General features: G+C 38.8%; 1 protein-coding gene across 1 annotated transcript in view; it reads left to right on the top strand.

Annotated features, from left to right (window-relative positions):
• The window catches only part of GALNT2 (polypeptide N-acetylgalactosaminyltransferase 2), a 47,853-nt gene extending 29,795 nt beyond the window's left edge, over positions 1-18,058 (top strand). Inside the window, exons 9-15 of the mRNA XM_009281774.2 lie at positions 399-502; positions 3,540-3,666; positions 7,740-7,832; positions 8,029-8,112; positions 9,778-9,904; positions 13,734-13,853; positions 15,144-18,058. Coding sequence (XP_009280049.1) covers positions 399-502; positions 3,540-3,666; positions 7,740-7,832; positions 8,029-8,112; positions 9,778-9,904; positions 13,734-13,853; positions 15,144-15,299 — 811 coding nt within the window. The 3' untranslated portion in view covers positions 15,300-18,058. The remainder of the gene's footprint in view (positions 1-398; positions 503-3,539; positions 3,667-7,739; positions 7,833-8,028; positions 8,113-9,777; positions 9,905-13,733; positions 13,854-15,143) is intronic.
• Positions 18,059-20,513: the final 2,455 nt, after the last annotated feature.

Genomic DNA, 20,513 nt, shown 5'->3' with positions numbered 1-20,513 from the left:
GTAAGCTGGTGGGGTGGGGTGAGGAGCAGAAAAGGCCTTGACTGTGTGTAAGCACTGCTCAGCAGTAACAAAAACATCCCTGTGTTACCAGCACTGTTTCCAGCACAAATCCAAAACACAGCCCCATACCAGCTACTGTGAAGAACATTAACTCTGCCCCAGCTAAAACCAGAACAGAGCCAAATGGAGATTTGGAAACTGCCTCAGAAGGTGGTCATAGCACTATATATGCCATAGAAATGTGTGCAGACAACATCTGAAGTGATAGATGCAAAATTAGTTGCATTCGAAAGCATTGCAAATTTTTCAAGGAGGTATTAACCTTGAGGTGCAAATAATAGTTTCCTCCTGGCTCATGGTTCTGTACGTATTTAATTTAATTTTTCTTGTCTGTTTAGGACACCCATGATAGCCGGTGGGTTATTTGTGATGGACAAATCCTATTTTGAAGAACTAGGGAAGTATGACATGATGATGGATGTTTGGGGTGGAGAAAACTTAGGTATGTATATTGTTACCTTCGGATCAGTCTTGAAAGAAAGCAGGTTTCATCATTGCCTTTACTGTCACGGAGCCATGATCTTCCTGATTTTGTGCAAAGAGGGTTAAAACCAGAGTTAAAACTTCGCATGCATTAGTGGCAAAATACAAAAGGTTTCTTTCAATGAAAGAATTAAAACAAGGTAGGAATTATATCCTAAATATGAGACAATAAAAGTATTTGTTTGTTAAGCAGTGAAATTTTTTTGTAATGGAAGTTGGCTGATAAAAAATTACAGGATGTAGATAGCATTTTTGAAAGTAATTTCCTATCTTGTTTGAGAGTCACATCTTCATCTAAAGTTATTGATTAAAATACAATAATGTTTAAATGCTGGCAATTTAAGGCATGTTTTAAGGCGTTGCTGAAGTTTAATCGTGAAAAGTAGAACACAGGAGTTCATGAGTATAATGTTCTTAGATACATCATAAGAAATCAGTTAAAACTTAGCTGACTGAAGAATAATCTATTTAACATTAATAATACTATGCTGCCTGGCATCTAAACTTAGTGAGTTTTCTTAATTTTATACCCCTACTTTAGCCCTATGAGATAATTATGGTTGAGAAGGCATTTTTACTTTAATTCCTTATTTTCAGATGTTTAAGTGAGTGGGATTTAGAGAAGAGGGAGGAGGGACTGAGAGAACTTGTGCTTTAGCTATTTCTTCTTTGACCTGGTGGTTAGGTCTGGCTTTAGTAGGGGTTTTTTTGTCTCTTTGCATTACAGTATTGTACAAAGTTTTTTTCTCCAGTTAAGACCGGTATATTTGTATTACAACAAAAAAGATTTGGAGGAGCAGAACTCTACAACTTCATAAGACTTTCATTCTGTCAGTAATTTAGTTTTTTAGGGTAGAGATGCATCTCACATCCTAAGTAGTGTGTTTTAGGACCAGTTCTAAGGATAGAAACTTCTCTACTACACGTGTTAGCTGCAAAATCCTAAAATACCTTGAACTTGTAAAAACCCGTGAGTATTTTGAGTTACTGAAATTTGCATATGCATTGAGCATATGCTTGGCCTACAAGGAAATGTCTGCTGTATACAACACACTAAGTATGGAGGCACGGTAACCAAATGTTTAACACTCTTGTAAGGAACTTAAAGGCTGGAAGAGGCATCCTTACAGTCCAGTCTCTGACCTTCCTATGCAATACTCGAAGAAATCTCTTACGTACTTTGAACAATTACTTTCTGTGTTTCTGTTTTCTCACTATTTTGGCTGTATATTGATAAATTTTATTGATATGAATATCATCATTTTTCATTTTTTAAATGTCCTGGAAAGTCATTGGATAAACTTACTACAGCAATACTCACATTCACTCTGAAAACCTCTCTTGCCCCTAGGGCACTTAAATATCTGATTAGCTGCAAGCATGTACTTGAGCAACTGAGTTTTTTCTGAAAATTTAGCAGCTGCTTTTATGCTTTGATAATTGAGGCCTTGATAGCAGGAAAGGGCACAAGCAACAGCTCCTTACTCAAGGAGAAGACTGCATGCAAAAAGCTGTTTATGCTGCTCCTGCTGCATTCTGTTCCCCCTTCTCCACAGGAAGGAGGAGATGGAGATTTTGGGGTGCCTTTTCTCTGCTCCCTGAAAAGGCAAAGTCAGTCACTACAGCAGACAGTTAATGATTTGTTCGCAGCTGCCAGACTCACGGAAGACGAGTAAAAATCACGTGGCGTATGATTTACTTGGCAATAAATGACACATGCACCAGATACGAGAAATCTGTGATATTCAGTTTAAAATTTAACATGCACACTCGTCAGGCCTCTTTACTCTCAAGCATATCTCTGGGTCAGCAGCTTGATGTTACATGCAAATAACCTGCTTGATGGACTTGCAAAATAATTCTATACGTTAGATTTATGCTTTATAAAACTTACAATTTTTCCTTCAAGCATATACAGAGCAACTGTTATGAGATTTTGTTCCCATGTTACTATAGTCTCAACTTCACAAATTTCAAGATGGGCCTGTTGTATTTTGCCTAAATTAGCCAAGAGACAGCTCTTACCATGAAGATATGGTGCATTTTCAGATTGTTGCTAAATGTGACTGATAACACACGCTTGCTGTACAAAACATGGATCAAGGTTTATTCAGGCTTGTCTTGAATTTGTAAACTCTAATTCTCAGAATCTTTAAAATGCTTTTTGAAAAGCATAGGAGGATCAGAGTACACTGGAGAACTGGATGGACCATTAGAAAGTTTGGGTCTAATTTGAAAACCTAGGCTTTTCTTAATAATTTTGCTAAAATCAGGGGGCGGGTAAGACGTTCCCTGTCTTCTATATCGGTGACACACTACAATAAAAAAGAGCAAATCTGTTATTGAGAGGTATAACATAATCTCATGTAACTGAAGAATGTTTGACATGCATGTTTCTAGATTGGCTTAGAAGGGTACTGTCCATAACCCTCAGTTTACAGAAGTTGCATCTTTATTTGGTCTGTCTTCAAATCGAGATTGACTTGATATAACTCCTTCCACAGCCAGTGTTTGGGAGTGTTCGGTTATCTGCTATAGTAAGTTAGCAACTCGAATCTATTGATTGTTTTATCAATACCTTGATTTTGTCCACTGTGTTATTCCATCTTTAGCTGAAAAATTTTATTATAAGCTAGATCATTAATTTATCTGTTAAGTGTATCAACTGTTGCTTACCCTTTAGATAAAGCACAGTAATGGTACATGTAGACCTAACTTACTCTAGCAAATTGCAGCATGGTTTATGAATTTGGGGAATGCTGGTAACCTCAGATAAGAGAAGGCGTACAGTTTTGCTTCCAAGTTAATATGATTATTTCTCTTGAGCTTGGAGAATAATAAATGCTCAGATATGCCTCTGTTTATCCTGGAATTTCTCAGAAAACTCTCTTATTGATCTTCTCAGCAACAGTCAATGAAAGCCTTCTCTGTAAATAGTATACTACAAAATTAAAGTATTTTGTGATGTTGGTCTTTCATTCATGTTTTTATTTCAGAGATCTCATTCAGAGTTTGGCAATGCGGTGGGAGCCTAGAAATCATCCCTTGCAGCAGAGTGGGTCACGTATTCCGCAAACAGCATCCTTACACGTTTCCCGGTGGGAGTGGTACCGTGTTTGCAAGGTAACTGTTAAGTCAAGTCTTCAGCTAAATAGCAATGATTTGGATTTCTTCAGATGATCAGCAGGTGGCAGTAATTTCATTTTAAGGATCTGATCTTTAGAAATATTTGCAATATTATCTGGCATGGAAAAATATTAATTAAAAGGAAATTAATGATTTTGAGGCAACTACACAGATTGAGAGAAAAACCTGAGAGTTGAAAAAGGGAAACTTCTAGTAGACACAGCCTGAGAATCTGGAAAAGAAGGAAATGTTTAGCTTGGCAGTCTATCAACTTTGAGAAATTTGTGTTTATCTGGTTTTAAAGAAGGCTTTATTTTCAGAACTGTCTCATAAATCTTCATTTTATAGAAACAGTTTCATCATTCACTAAGAGCCAGAATACACTTAAGTTATGAATATGCTCTGCTTGGTTTTTGTTAATACGTGATCGGTATGTGATATACAAATGATTATGTAGCCTGATTCTGGCATTTGTGCCAGTCTGTTGGCAACTTCATTCTATGTCATGTTTGCCTTTCCTGTGCTATGTTTAAAAATGCTTTTTCTATAGACCTAAGACCTAAGTATTAAGGGTTTAGATTTATATGTCTGTTAATTTTACTGTCGATTCAATATAAGGCGGTAGTTGAAATACTGAGCTATTTCCTTAGGTTCTCCTCTGTAGAATGAGAATAGCAATTCTGATTCATGTTCCTAGTGTTTAAGTAATGTGCATGAAGGTATTGCATGAGTGTATGGTAGACGTTTTGACCAAGGCTCTATCAGTTGTAGCTGAAGAATCACTGGAGGTTTTGGTTTAGAGAATTGGACTTGATGCTCAGGGGGCTGAAGAAGTACAAGTCTCGGCTAAAGGTTCTGTGGGTTAAGAGCTGCAAATAAAATTGTTTATTTATCCTTGAAGGGATATGGAGCCTAAACTCTGTGTAACATGAAGCAACACAGAGAGCACAGATGTACTTACACTCATAAGAATGTTCTAAGCTGCCGATATATTTAGACTTGTGTTTCACCTTAGACTGAGGAACCTCCTTAGGGGTGTAATTCTTCTCTTCCACGCTGGTTATGTCACCAAGATGACTCTAATGAATTTAATAGTCTGCTAAAATAAAGTCACAGTCCTGTTTCTTCCAGTAGTTATAGTAGGGATTTTTCTGGTCCTCTATTCTTTGAGAGCTGTATTTTATTCATTTTTTCACTGTAGAATAATAGTACTTATGGGAAAACAAAAGCTAGCAATGAAATATCATCTCTTAATGCATCACATCTCTATTCCAGTATTTATAGTGTGCATCAGGAGGGTAGAAGGATCTACCAATTAAACTGTATCACGTAGGCTTAGGATGCAACTGTGTTAGTTTCACGGTAGGTTTTAAAATGACAATGTCATAACAAGGAGTATGGTTAATAAAAATAAATAAATATATAAATTGTGGCGTTTTCCCACTCCTTTGCAGCTTTTCGATCTTTGGGCTGTTGCCAAGATGCTGCTTTTGTTGTGATATTAAATTGGTACTTAAACATAGCTCAACTGAAAAGTAGGAAAAGGGTGTGGCTGTATGCATGCAAGGATACAGCAGACATCAGAAATGCATCGTATTAGCAGGGGTTGAAGATTCTTCATTCGTACTGGGATTAAAGCTTTTGGATTTTGTTGTGAAGTCAAATCATCATTGTGATTTGATCACTCGAATGTCCTGACAATTACTATGGCAGGTTTTTTTTAAAGTCACATTGTGTTTTCCAGTCATTTGTGTTCAAAATGACTTTGAAAAGAGATCTCACATGCACTTGAATGGTGAGGACAGCTGAAGCCTGCAAACTAGCGTCTTGGGTACTTACGTCCCTTTCCAGATCTGCCTTTCCCTGCAAGTGGTTTATTACCTTTGTCCTTAGCTGTCCAGCTGTCTCAAATTCTGAAATGTCCTTAAAATTCTTTGTTACATTGGAATTATTTTTGAATTAACCTAGAAAAGTTGCATATCACTTAAAAGCAGGGTTGACAAGTTGCTGTATGTTTGAAGGTTTCCTCCTCAGTCAGCTTTCTTGGGTGTCAAACCAATATAACAATGCCTTAAAATCAACTTTAGCAATGAGAGAATGAGAAACCTAAGGTAATGGGATACCCTTGTAATACAGGTATTATCAGATATGTGTAGGACCACGGTGCCAAGAAACTTGGTGCATGGAATCTGTGCTGGTCTTGCAGTCAGGATTTGTTAGCTGTCCCGTGACTGTATGTAATTTGTTCTGGAGCGCTCTGGGTAAGTGTCCTATTCTTAGCTGACTAGTCAGTATGCATTGCCTTTTGGCAGCCAAAACAAATTGGTGATTCTGGATGAGAGACTGGGCGTCCTGTTTCATGAGAGGGGAGACCACATCCTGGCTGTGTGGTGTGGGCGGATACAGCCTGTGTCTGGCAGGATTTGTTAGACCAGTATGCACTGCCTTAATACACCGCTTCAGATGAGCTAATAAACCTTGCAGACCCCAGTCTACTCCATGCAAAGCTACCTCTGATGGCTAGGTTTTGTTAACTGTGGCCAAGCGTTAAGTGCTGAGTGGACCCTACGCTGTGCTCCTCAGTACCCTGCCTTCTTTGGAGTCTTATTAGTTTAGGCAGTTCTCAGCATCTACGCAGTTTCCATATTCATGTCGCACTAAGCCTTGAACGGTTCATCCCTGAGTACGGGGAAGCATGATGCAGGCATGCATTCTGGCCTTGAAAGTGCCTTTGGAGTCGTTAAACCCTGGCAAACCGAATAGTTCCTCTCCCACCACCAAAATCTGTTTGGCCTGTGGGCAGCCAAGCTGATCACTGAGCAAGCAACAGGGGCAGGTGCCGAGTGGCTGGCTGACACTCACACAGGCCTGAGAGACTGCAAGTGAAGGTAAACTGAAATAGCTCTCTAATCTGGATTGAATGGGATTTTGCTTACAAAAAGTTTAAAGGAATCTTTGCAAGGAAAAATAAGTCCTCAAACAAAAAATGATTGAGGTCTTGTGACTTTTTTTTTTTCTTCCTCACGTCCTTCCTTCTCAGCGACCTGCAAGAACAACTCACTTTATCCTGACCATTTTTTGTCTTTTGAATTGGAAAATCATATTAAAGAAGTTATTGGCTGACTGAGTTTTCTCCAGTTGCTTTAGATGAACTTACTGCCAAAGGTAAAATAAGCTTCAGAGCATGGCAGTTGCAAGTGAAATAAGACTTAATTTTCTAGGCGTAAAATTACAAACAATAGAAGTAAATGAGTTTTACATGGAAGCCAGGGGATGGAAAAAGACATTACCCTCTTGCAGTCCAAAAGGAAATTTAAAGACACTGGTTACATAAATACAGGAATCTTAGTTAGAGATGCGTTTGATTAGAAGTAGAGAATTTTGGGTTAGTGTTTTTCACATTTATTGCAATAATTATTCTCTCTTGAATTTTAAAGCATTAATAATACTTTCTAATTACTGGTTCTCCTCTGTTACCTCAGCTACAGCAGACTCGCTTGGTTCGTAGCCTTAAATGTCACAACAGCTTATGTCTTTTTGGAACTTTGAGTGCTCTGTTGGTACGAATAGGATGAAGACTGAAAATATGTCTTGCCTATGTTAGCATATCTGTTTTCAGAAAGGTAAAAGACATTATTAAATATTGCCAATTGTTGAGATTTTTAAGTTTCCAATTAGCTTGCTTATCCAGGTGAACACTCACTGAATTTGGCTTCTGTCAAGTTACTCTTATAAAAAGGGAAAAAAACCAACAAAACAACCAACCACCTAACAACTTCCATGAAGTCTGCAGAAAGAACTCCAAGATGTGTATTAAACTCTGGATGAAAACCTGAAGCAGTGACGAGTGTGGAAAAGACATAAATTTCATTCTAAATGCATTGATTTCAGTTGTGTTACTCTCTAATGGTTTTCTGTTACTTGGGTCTTTAATAGGGAATCTTCTGCCTGGCTTGAGGCAGCTGACTATGTAGTACTATGAAGGATTAAAATCAACCCAAGGATAAATGACATGGTTTAATTGCAGCTAGAGAAAATATAACCTATGTGTTTCATATGGTTGTCCCTAGAAATACACGCAGGGCAGCAGAAGTCTGGATGGATGAGTATAAAAATTTCTATTACGCAGCAGTGCCTTCAGCCAGGAATGTACCTTATGGCAAGTAAGTCACAAGTGCTTTTTTGCCCTCTTCATTTATTCTTCATGAGACAGCACCTTCTGAGGCGAAAGCAGTCCTAGCTCTCATGTGTTACCTCTTTAAGATATAGTTCTACTATTCTTGAGTTTTTTGTGTATTCCTTAACATATATGAAGACAGCAGCCTGACTTTGAAAACTGCTCCTTTTTTTCCCCTCTAGTATTCAAAGCCGAATGGAACTCAGAAAGAGACTTAGCTGCAAACCCTTCAAGTGGTATCTTGAAAATGTTTATCCTGAGTTACGGTGAGTTTTGGATGAATTGGAGATAGTATGGAGTTCTCTTTTTTGCCCTCCCTAGAAATCATCCGTTTCCCTTTCTCCTTCCTTTGGATGTAAAGGATGTGTTTTGAATTTATTTGTGAAAGCAATGCCTCATGTGGGCTTATTTGCTGTTGTTTTTTATTGGTTCTATTCCTAAAGAGCCTTTTTTCCCTAGTAAGCTGCTTTTCCTTTTTACCGCAACTGCAGCTGCAGTAGCAGGTATTTTAGAGAACAGTGTCCAAAGGACTCAACTTATCTGAGCCTGTATCTCCTACACAAGCCGTTTGCTCAAAAATGCACTGTTCTGTATCCTGTTGTCATCCCTTTAAAGCTTTTGCCTTCGCCTAAGCACGTGCCTAGTTGAGTGAGGAGACTAGACTGCTTCTCAGTGCAGTACGAGTAACGGCAGTCAGCAGACAAGAGAACCTTGCGTATTTGGCAGGCAAGGGTAGATGCCTAAGACTCTAAGAAGCTGCTAACAGTTTCTGTAACATGAATGCATCCTAACTAATGAAAAATCCTCAGAGAAATATTGTTATCGCTTTTTGAAAGGATAAAAAGACTTTTGTTCAATAACCTGTTAATAAGTATATCTGTCAGATTTGAGTCTATAAACTAGTTTGTCTGCTGTCAACCTAATATTGGTAGTGTAATGGTAAGATACTCTGTGTGGCTTATAAGAATACTTGATTTTTTCCTGGGGGCACTTCATGTCAGTAGAGTCGGGTAACTGCTAGTGGCATACAGTGTTTGCAAAAGCACCAGCCATTACAGCCCTAGTGAAACGTACAGAACCACACATAATAAACAGTCTCATAAAGCAGGATGATGCTGAGGAAGTTCTTTCTGGCACTTCTAAGAGAAAATAAATTTATTTTTGTTTAATTTGTCAGAAAAAATATATCGTGCAAGCTCTCCTGGAAAATGTGCTTCCATAAGCATTACTTAAGTGTAATGTCACCTTACTCTGTGTCATCTCTCATGTGCTCATTCTGCTGGCTTGAATTATTATACTCATATTACAGTCTGAAGTTTTAAAAGGAGGTAATACGCCCTTGCTTTACTGTTTGACATGAACTCATGGTCTCTACCCCACAACTGTACTTGTTGAATGGGTTTGCCTAGGCATTTCCATACTATATGAGCGCACTTTATGTGCAACCATCAGAAAATAGATACCAGCAAAACATTGATTTTTTTTTTTTTTTAATTCCTAACCCCTTTTCTAACAGTTCAGTAAAAACAGTCTGGGAAAAACGTAGAATGTCATATTTCTGCCACAAGCTAGCTTGGCTGAAAAAACAAGAGGGTTTGATGACCTTAACTGATAGCATTAAGCTTGAGTGACCTTAAATGATGATGTTAAATCATCTTTAATTTGTTTGTTGTGCTGAGTTTGTATGTTCATCCTCATTCTCTGGTACAAATCTTTTTGTATTCTGTCCTAAGCTTGCAAGTTTACTCATGTTTGATCAGTTCATGATCAGATAATTGCCTTCCCTCCTCAGAAGATGATTGATATTTCCAGATAGTAGTCATCACTCATCTTTAACCTGTCATCTTAAAAATACTCTGAGTAAAGACAAGGAGTTAAAAATAAATAAATAAATAAACTGAACTAAGCAGATATTTCTGGTTTTATTTTAGGGTACCTGATCATCAAGATATAGCTTTTGGGGCTTTGCAGCAGGGTACCAATTGCCTTGACACTTTGGGCCATTTTGCAGATGGCGTTGTTGGAGTTTATGAATGTCATAATGCCGGGGGAAACCAGGTCTGTATGCCATTAATTTTTTTTCCACAGTATGTCATCTTTAATTAAAAGAAAAAAAAAGTGATGCTTTTTAACTCAAGCAGGTACTGTGAACTGGTGATAGGAAGATGAACCCAAATCAGCAGATCAGTTGTTATAACAAATTGGCTAAATAACTTCTCCCTCAAATATAATTTCGCATCTTCAGGATTAGAATCTGAACCCAGAGATTCATTCAGTGTGCATCAGATTATCCCCTTCCTTTGTCTCTATTAATATTTGCTTTTACACTAGAGGACAGTAACTTCCTTCCCAGGAGTTTTACACTTATATAGAAAACTTTTTTCAGTGAATTGGTGTATTTGATTTTTTGGGAGGGATTTTTACTTAAGAAAAGATTTGGGTTGTATTAAGCATATGGCCTAAGGTCAGCAAAATAGAAGAATGCTTTACTGTGATGCCCTATTAGTCATTTCCAATTTGCAGTAGCAGGGTATATAAAAAAAAAATCTGTCTTAAATCCCCGTTTGGCTCTTCTGGAAAACAGAGGTGCCTAAATGTCATATCTTATCACTCACAGTAAAGGGAATGTTTCAACAAATCCTTTCTAATCCTACTCGTAAACTAATTGCAAATGTGTCAAATCTGTAAATGAGAGCATTAATTATGTCAAAGAATCTATTTATGCAGTTGTGACTTAGTTATCGTTCACGAAATATATGCATACGTGCACACTGTTTTGTGTGCTGCTTTGTCACTAATTTCTTTTCAGAATCAACCTGGCTAGAAATCAAATGTAAGATTAATACTTCGAGTACATCTGTTAAAATAGGAGGCTGACCAATTACAAATCTAGTGTTGAATGAGTATCAGAATTTTGCTCTCTGATCTAGATTAGAAGGAGAAAACCCTAAAATCAGATGAAGCCTGAAGTAAAGAAGTTACTTCCTGGAAGATGTATCATGTTGATTTGAATGCATTGCCATCATACATCTGAGATATGCCTCTCTTCCCTATCATTAAAGAGAATGTATCTGGGGAGGCTTTTTCTGTTACCTTTATGAAAGCACACGCATCTTTCAGAACATCACAGTGTTTTTTAGGAGAAAGGGTGGATGTGCCAGAATTGCCTTGGTTAAGAAATCTTGGAAGTTTCTGGTGATGTTGTGTATTCTCTGTGGATACACAAAGTTAGCTGCTGCTTTCAAACTCTCCTCCCCTGAATTTGACCCTCTTTTCTGTGTAGTTTCTTCTGTGAAGCTGACCTTGGCAAACTAATATACGCTTGCTCTGAACAGGTCCCTGGGAGAGGACATTCAGACAGATTAAGAGGCAGAACGGGTCAAACCCAAGTTTTATGTCCAAGCAGAATTCATATTGGATTGGAGGGAATGAACAGAATGAGCTCAGCATGGGAGAAGAGGGATAGGGAACAAACCAGAGTCTTTAAATCCGTACTATGTGTTTTGGACCTATTCTTATCAAGAGGGGTTTGGGGCGGGTGTGGGATTAAGAGTACTCAGATATTATAGGCTGTGGAGACCTTCTCCTGTAATTTGAAGAGTGTACTCTGGCTTACGCTCAACACAAAAGGCAAAATTTAAGTCAAAATGGGATTTCCGCCCCTCCCAATGGGTTGGTGGAATTCAGTGATTAAAAAGGTAGATGTGCACCTCTAAAGAGCTGAAGAAATTGTGGTGTATTTGACAATTATATACAAATATGTAGGATTATGATAAGGAGCTAAAGGTAAAGCCAAATGCACTTAGGTGCAAGGGGAATGTTTCAGGTTAGTGGTGTTCTACTAACTTTTTATTTCTGACTTATGACACAGGTTTTTTTCAGATGTCCTGATTTTCAAATTGTTACGCAGAGCTGTCCTATTTCCAGCCTGTGCCCTAAGCACATACACTGCAATTTTTCTTCTTTTCTGGTGTAGTGGAACTTGTTTAATCTTATCTCCGTTATAGCTAGTCATAGTTCCTGATCACTGGAGGAAAGCATCTATACACTCTTTCGTACCATGAAGGGCCATCACGTCGATGTCTCCAGCAGCAGAGCTTGGAGCTTTTGTGGAGCAGTACCTTTGGCTTTTAGATGTGTTAATTACTTGCGTGATTGCTGTTGTGTCTGGGGCTCTTCCAGCCTTCTGATGGAAGGGTGAAGATGTATAAAGCAATATTTTCAAGGCTCTAACTTTCTCTGACTGCAGGGTTCTCAAACAGAAGTTTTACCACCTCCCTGGTAGTATTTTCAACTGTCACTATTCAGTATAAATCTTATAAGAGGGCTATCTTTTTCAGGGGCATTTGTGATTCCTGATAAGCTCTGAAAATAACTTAATTCCTTAAGTTGTTAAAAGTGGCTATTAATGATACTTGTTGACATCTTACAAACTGGACAGAACTGAGAAGGCAAGCAATTTTGCTGTCATCTGAGATTAACATAGTGGAAAATATTTGACATATTGAGAGAGAAAGGAAAAGTTTTCAGCTTACGGGTTTGGGAAACAAGTAAAGGGATACACAGAGTTCTCCTGCCTTTGCTTTGTTTTGCATAGTTGTCATTATTCTAGTACTTGCATAATATGGTACCCATCTAATGGCTTGCTACCTGTACGATGGCGATTACTTGTAATCGCGTGGGATAGAAGTTCTGATTGTTTCCTGAGCATCTGTTCTCAAAGGAGTTTAATCATTGTTAAATCTGCTGAGTTTAAAAGTGATTATGCAAGCCAAAAATTCAGTTATGGTATCAGAAAATAAATTTTAAAAAATGGGATGGGATTAGTCATTTAATTTCTTTCTGAAACACCCATTGCTTGTAAAATAACATTTAAATGTAGCCAGGCTTGGTCCTGTGTATTACACAACTCTGAATCCTCTTTAGTTGTTGGAGGAAAGCTAATTGTGCCTTTTTAAGTAGCGACGAGCATGATTTGGATAATTAGCGTGGCTTTAGTTGATAGATCAGCTTCCTTCCTCAAAGGATAATTAGACAAATGAAGACCAATCTGGATCCTGAAGGCCAAACTTTGGGGAGAAAGGCATGGAGAGAATCTGAACATCAGTGCGAGATCAGGCCCTGCATAGAAGGATGCTGAAATCAAACAAGCTGGGCAACAGTACATACAGAACGGCTTTTCTTTGCTCTCTATTTAGGAAGTTGCATACTTAAGTATGCATTTAAAAGAAATTCTGTTGTACATCATGCCTTGGATTCTCCCTCTACCCTTGAGTTTGGCTCGCTTGTGTATTGCTTTCTGGTGGTCTCTATCATGTTAAGAACTACTGTTTCCTCGCTGCGGTACATAGCTTTGTTTAGTGTGTGGGTAGGGTGGCCAGGGATACTGCAGCCCAAGCTATTAGGGTTTTTATATATACAATTACATGTATTTTTACATATATATAAATCTCTCCTACATAGAAGATATGAGGGGTGTGTAATACACACACATAGACATAAATAGATAGGGGTGTGTAATACACACACATAGACATAGACAGATAAAAATATAGCTGGGCGAATATTTGCACAAATATTTTAAACCTGAGGACCTGTGTGACTGCTCGTTGTACTTGTGTGAAGCCAGCAGAGGGAGCAAACAGCCAGCCCGGTATCCCCTGAGCTGACTCGGGGATACTGAAGCAGACTGTGTTTGAGAGAGACCTTTTTTCCTCTCCTGCTCCATTGCTCCATGGGAAGCAATGAACTGTTTGAATGCTCATACGTAGCCATTTACAGGATTTTAACCTGTGCTATATATGCAGAGATGGCATGTGCACCTTGTGCATATGTTAGTATACACTTGTATACAATTGTATACACTTCTTTTTCTTCCTTTTTCTAGGAATGGGCCTTAACAAAGGACAAGTCGGTGAAACATATGGATTTGTGCCTTACTGTTGTGGACAGAGCACCCGGCTCCCTAATAAAACTTCAGGGCTGTAGGGAAAACGACAGCAGACAGGTTAGTGTGTCGCGACTGCACTCTGCAAACAGTGGGAAAACAAGGGTTGTGAATGAGAATGCAAGAACGTGCACTGGTAATCGTATCTGCTATCCGTTCTGCTCTTCGCTCTGTCTCACTGTTCTTTGTGTGTTTAAAGTTAGGATGCATGACGTCTGCGCAGAGCAGCGGGAATAAGCTTGTGTACTGAGCTTTTTTCTTTTCATAGGCCAGTGCCAATCTTTTATCCCAACACTGGCCTTACATAAGGTGTCACCCAACAGCGTTGATGTCTAACAGTCTTCAACTGCCACGTCTGTTTTCTGAAATAGAATATATATTCCACAGTGTATTTTTGAAAGGCCTTCTTTAGTGAAGTTTGAAGATTATGTAGTCTGTGTCTTCTGAGTGCGGTTTGGCTTTCCTTTCTTCTTTTCAGCTGTGACCTGTTTATAACAGCACTAGACTCCTTCAGTGCATTTTTATTAATGCAGCATTGTAACTTCATCTATTCCCCATGCCTGAGGAAAATCACATTTGCAGGGTCATACCATCTTTTTGATCTAGTCATATAACAATTCATCTCTTTCTGCTAAGTCATCAGTTCTGATCGTCTGCCAGCTTCCTTGCTTCTGTGTATCAGTTTTTGCAGACAGGTAACTAAAACGCTGTTCCTTGATGAAGGAAGAATATGCTTGCCACTTTTCAGAAAAGGGAAGCAAGATTTTCTTGATAAGGTTTAAAGGCACAATATGTTAGAAATACAACAGAAAAACCTTTTTTTACCATCCTGTAATCGGGATTTACTCGATCCTTGGTACCACCCTGGGCAAAGAGCTTCTGACAGCACAGATTGACTGGTTGTCTTCTGTGTAATTGAAAGGTGTCTGACAGATTTCTGGATTTCTGTAAAGTTGTCTTCAGTGATTGTGCTTCTTGCTTCTCTATGTTCAGAATTGTAGTGATATGTGGATGGGTTTTGTGATTTTTATTTTTTTTTCTTCAGACTGAAGGTTTCAGACAGGTAACGTGGCGTGACAGCATATTTGAGAAGTGCTGAAGTAGGGGAAAATGATTTGGTGTATTCTGTATCTGTTGTAGTGTGTTAGCTGAAAGAACAGTTGTCTTGGCAAGGCTTGCCATAATTTATTTACTCTTATTCAAGGATCATCTAAACCGCATACTGTTATTGCAGTTTTCGCAGCTTTCCCAAGCACAAGCTAGGGAAGCTTATGAAGACTGTGAAGGACAGGATGTAGAACTCATCTTTTTCCTGCTTTTCCAGCTCAGTAACTGTATTTTCTCTTCCAGAAATGGGAACAAATTGAAAGCAATTCTAAACTGAGGCACGTTGGCAGCAACCTCTGTCTAGACAGCCGAAATGCCAAAAATGGTGGTCTCACCGTTGAGATCTGCAGTCCTTCTTTGTCACAACAGTGGAAATTCACACTTAATCTGCAGCAGTAGAAGGACTTACAAGCAAAATGCTGTTTCGATTCATAGACGTTGGGCAAAGTTTTGATTGAATTACTGATGTATTTCTTAAAACTTTCCACGGAACTTATATACCTCAGTATTCCACCTTTATCTGAAAGTAGGAGAGTGCTGAAGCAGACACCAGGGATCGAGGGGACTTGGAGCACTGCAAAGATGTCGCTGAACGTGACTGCAGCACAATTCCTTCTTGGTGTGAAGACTTCAACGGTTCCTTTCTGTCTTCAGTTATGTACTTGCACAGCAGATAATTAACTCTAGGAACAACCGATGTATGATAAAAAAAGGATCTGAAGAAACACCTGTGGGGAACAGGGTGTGGGAGGGGAGGGTGGGAAAAATTGCTAGGAGAAGGTCGTTTGAAATCTCCATTTGCATAGAAATCACGGTTTGTCATTTCCAGAAACAGAAGTGTCGTTTTGAAGGGGTTTTTTCTCCTGTGTGTACTTGGTAATTTGAATATGAACTTTTCTATGATGGACTCTAAATATAAATATATAAAAGTATATATTGTCAGCTCCCAACGATTTATATCAGTTTTCATCATCCTATAATTATCAACGAAGTGATTGACGTATGTATAACCAGAAATTGGATTGGAATGCGAGGAGAGTGAAACTTTATGAAGGTGCGGATTTTGTGCTGCTGAGTATGATGTCCGTGCTAACACTGGATGCTTTTGCTTTGCAAACTGGATCTACTTCTTAACACTTCACCCTCACTGGAGATCGTCACACTCAGGAGGAGAAACAGAATAGCAGAATAAGCCAATGCATCTGCACAGATGATTGCTCGGATTGTTTATTCCAACTTGGAAATTTATGACGTGCTCTGGATAACGTTAAACTTGTACTTGATATTTGTGTTGATCATTTCTGTAGTACTTTGTCTTTAAAATACTTCTTCCTTTGTTACAAAATTATATAAACAGTGCAGATCTTTCATGCAGCCGTGTGGGTTCAGCACAGTTTTATTCTGGGCCCTAATGAGAACAACTTCTTTGTCTCAAACTCCCCTTTTGAGTTGTAGAAGTAAGACAGCATAGTAACATCACTGTCGACAGCACAGGATCTGAATTTTAATTTGCAAGGATGAGCAGCTATGTAATATCTCCTGAATTGCACTTGCTTAATTTATAGACCTACTACTGGGGAATTTTCTTCCGTTTTGTTTCTTTCAATGGAGCTTTTGAATGGATTCAGGCTTGGCTCTGGGAATCAGCCTGGGTACCAGCGGATCCTACGTGTTTTTAACCATAGAACCCGTGCATTTTGCAGCTTCAGTCTAGCTGATGTCATTTTTATATTAAAATAATACTGTCAAAGTTAACCCCAACTTTGACCTGTCCTTTCTTATGTTTGCATAGACTATATACTTTTTTTATTAAAAGCAAATGCTTCGATGACCTTTTAAAATGAAAAGGAAAGGTAAATAAGTACTAATAAGCGAGGCAGCATTGACAAACATTAGTGCAGACATGCAGTGTCAGGAAGTGGTTTTGGTAAGATGATGGATCTCGGAAAAATGTAAGGGTTGATCATAAGGAGATGAAAAACACCTGCTGTACTGTAGTATGCTGGTACAGTTCCCCTCTTTCTTTGTTCCTGGAAGTAGAGTTAGTTCCCGATTCTTCAGTTTCCTTTGGCTGCATCTATACATTAGGGATAGAGATGGTACTCTTCTGGGCAAAATGGCTTTAACTGTGCCAGTCAGTGTGCCCATAAACACCTTGTGTGTCTGAAGTTATGACTTGCAAGTACCTGCATACCTTTTGGATGGGGGCATTAAATCCAGTTTCTCCCATCCATCATCTGACGTTTTTATGAATAATTAATACTTTTTTTTTTTGCTTCTTCGCAGTCCACTTTCTCTAAAACTTGCCTGTTTTAGAGGCCATACAGTGGATACACTGTTTTTCAGCTTTTAGTCTCTCCCTATCTGTAGCCTTTTAACCTAGCTGAGAACTTGAGGAACGTGATTCAGAAACATAGCAGTAGATTTCTTCATGTTCTGGAAAATAAATGCTGAAATTTGGGCTCAGCAGCAAGACAGTTGTTTGAGGTTTTGAAAAACAGAACTTAAAAGAAAAAAAAACCCCAACCACTCAGCTTCTACCACGGAGGCATTTCCATTTGCAACTTTGATCATAGTAAAGGTAGTACTAACTGAAATCAACAGTTGCAACTCTGAATACTGACCTGCCTCTTGACTCCGGATCAGAATTGCCGGTATAAAAAAAAAAAAAAAAAATCCGTATTCCACCTCTTAAGTCTTTAATGTCAACTGCTATCGTATCAAGTAGGAAAATTTTCACTAATTCCCCATGGATGCTGTGCATAGGGGTTTTAATATAGGAGCTGTACGCTAAGGACAGCGTTGCTTTTCTTTGAGAGAACAGACAAGAAGTGGTATCCTTTTGTTATGTTTACATGACAGTGTGCCAAAGTTACTTACTGTGATTTTAGGGGTTTTTAATGTTGAGAAATTCGCCCGTTTGAAAGATAAGTTAAGAGCCCTTGAAGCAAATTGCGATGGAGTCTCCTGAGAACGTTTCTTACCGTCTTCAGAGCAAGAATGTTGATATTGTTTGTTTTGCAGATTTTCAAAACATAGTTTGGAAACTGTTTTTTCAGTTGGTTTGAAAAGTCTGCTGTACAGAGCTTGTACTTTGTTCATTTTATAGATGGAAACCATCCTTGAAAAATTGTTTAACTTAAATAAAGAAGAATGCTTTATAGATAAATGTGTGGTGGTTCATATAACGGAGTAAAACCAAGAAGTCTGCCTGGAGCTTGTAGATTGAAGTGGTTTTCAAATGCTTCGGTTCACTTGGTTGTTTCATAAAGTTCCTGTTCTGAAAGTGTGTATATGGGGGTGTATATTTGCATTTATGAAAAGAGGATTTGTTTGCATTTAAATTAATATGACAACTTTGAGGAAATTGTCTTATCTTAGAAGCTGCTTTACATTGAGGAGTGAGTTAACACTGCCTGTAGTCACCGGTAAATACTCTGTCAAGGCACCCCGCTCCTGCCCCATTAGGCCTAATCTTCTCACCGCTCCCACTGTCCCTCTCCTTGCTGCCAGAAGCCGCTATGCCAAGCGTGACAGGGCCTCCTGCAGCCCGCAGGATGGTTGCAGCGGCAGCTCTCGTAGTTGATTGGGGTGCCTGTCCTCATCTGCCCGTGTTGTCTTTCTGCCCTCTGTTGTGCAGGGTAGTAATTCTGATGTCTGTGGTGCACTTGAAGCTAGCTTTCAATACTCCGTATTTAAAACAAAAAAAAGACTTTTTTTTTTTAAGAAAGGTATTTTGGGGGCAAACACTTCACAGGTCTAGTTTAGAGAGCTTGCAAATGAACTTGCACCGGCACAGTTGGGGAGGGAGCAAATCCTCCATGGTAGGTGATGGACAGCCGTGAAGGCGAGATCCTTCTACTGCTGTGAGAGTAACAAGCTCACCTTGGCAGAAGTGGGCTGCAAGCCAAACAGGTAGGGGACGGTACGATGCTCTCCGGGAGGGTAAATGGGAAGCAGGAGAATGAATGAGGTAAAAAAATCTCATCTCTGACGTTTTGTCCAGCTTCAGAGACGCCTCAAGTCAGTTCTTGGGGCACATCCTTCTTTCCCACCCTGTGGCATATAGGACTAGGATCTTCGCTACTGGTCTAGGAAACTTAGCTTTATAGTTAGCTCCAAGGATGTGTTCAGCTAGCATAACCTGCAGAAGCATTTATAGGGAAGATTTAAATACTTCTACTCTTAATTGTACCGACGGGAAGATTTTTACCTATCAGGCTGTAGGAAAGGAGAGTTCTTGGGTGCAAACTTACTCTCCCTGTGTGCCAGAAGTCAGTGGCTAGTTGGCACCTTTCAGAAAGTCTAAAATAAATCAAGCAAATAGGTCTTTAATATTTATGGTTGGCAAAAATTAAAAGGCCCTGTCAAACTGCAGTAAAAAAAAAAAAAAAGGCACAACCTTGCATTTGCAGGTTATATCTGAGAACTCAAATGAGGATTCTCCATCTGAAATGCCCTTTGACACCTGTGAGCCGACAGGTAATACCAAAAGGTAACTATAACAGAATTCTGGCAGTAGAAGCTTTTAATCTAATCCAATGTTAAATGTAGAAGTGTCTCTCATATGTCTCTTCCTAGAGTCTTATACGTTTGCTGTGCATACTGTTCTCAGTAAACTTAGTGTAAGTATCTGGACTGAATGAACCATCCAGCAAATTTTGCATTACTTCTGACCAGGACTCCACTGTTTCCTTTGCCTTACACCCAAGTATATATATGAAAAAAGTTTCCCGTCCAGTGTAATTCATTTTCTGGAGTCTCGGGTTGTGCTTTTTAGCCAGTTTCTACACATGGGTTTACTCTGCTTGCCTATCACTGCATAAAACCAGATATATTTATACCCCTTTTATAAGAGAATGTTTAATCTTTCCTCTTTGTGGATAAACAAAAACATATTTTAAATACTGAGTTTTCAAGAGGATGCCTGCGTGCGTTTGGAAAGGAAGCTGAATACTGGGAGAGATTAAAAGGCTGTAATCTACTTGAGGTAAGGACTGTTGTCTTGTTTAAGGTGGGTCCTATAGAGCATTGTCCTGTTCTTGTCTGGGGTTGTCCTGCCATAACCTTAGTTATTTTAAAATGTTATATTTTTGTATGCAAATACGAACGTCTACTTTGCCTTACTTAGCTGTATATTAAATGTAGATACTCTCTAAAATTCATGTGGTCCTGAGTTGCATGCATGCATCACCTGTGTCCTCATCCAGCCTGAAATACAGTGAGTAATTTCATAGCAATATAACTTGTTATAGAACACTCTAGCAAGGGGCTTGTTCCTGTACAGAATGATTTAGAATGAATAGAAACCACTGAAAAAAATAGTCTGGGATAATAAGCCATGATTACACAATGAGCACAAATGTCAGGGTTGCATCTTTTGTTAGACTGCACATTTTATTTACAGCTTAACCTCCAGTAGCTATTTTAAGATCTGCTAGTAATCAAGCTTAAAAATTGGGAATAAAGTCAGTCCACAGATGTTCTCTCTGTACAGCCCTCCAAGAGGTTGTCTGAATGGGGGCAAAATACCCTTTTGATTTGATTTGATTTCTTGCAGCACAGCAGCATGTTGTTGCTCTGTATGCAGGAAGAGGGACCTGCTTGATTTCA

Source organism: Aptenodytes forsteri, unplaced genomic scaffold, assembly GCF_000699145.1.
Source record: "Aptenodytes forsteri isolate BGI_AS27 unplaced genomic scaffold, ASM69914v1 Scaffold132, whole genome shotgun sequence".
NCBI lineage: Eukaryota > Metazoa > Chordata > Aves > Sphenisciformes > Spheniscidae > Aptenodytes > Aptenodytes forsteri.
This window is presented reverse-complemented; position numbering and strand designations above follow the sequence as displayed.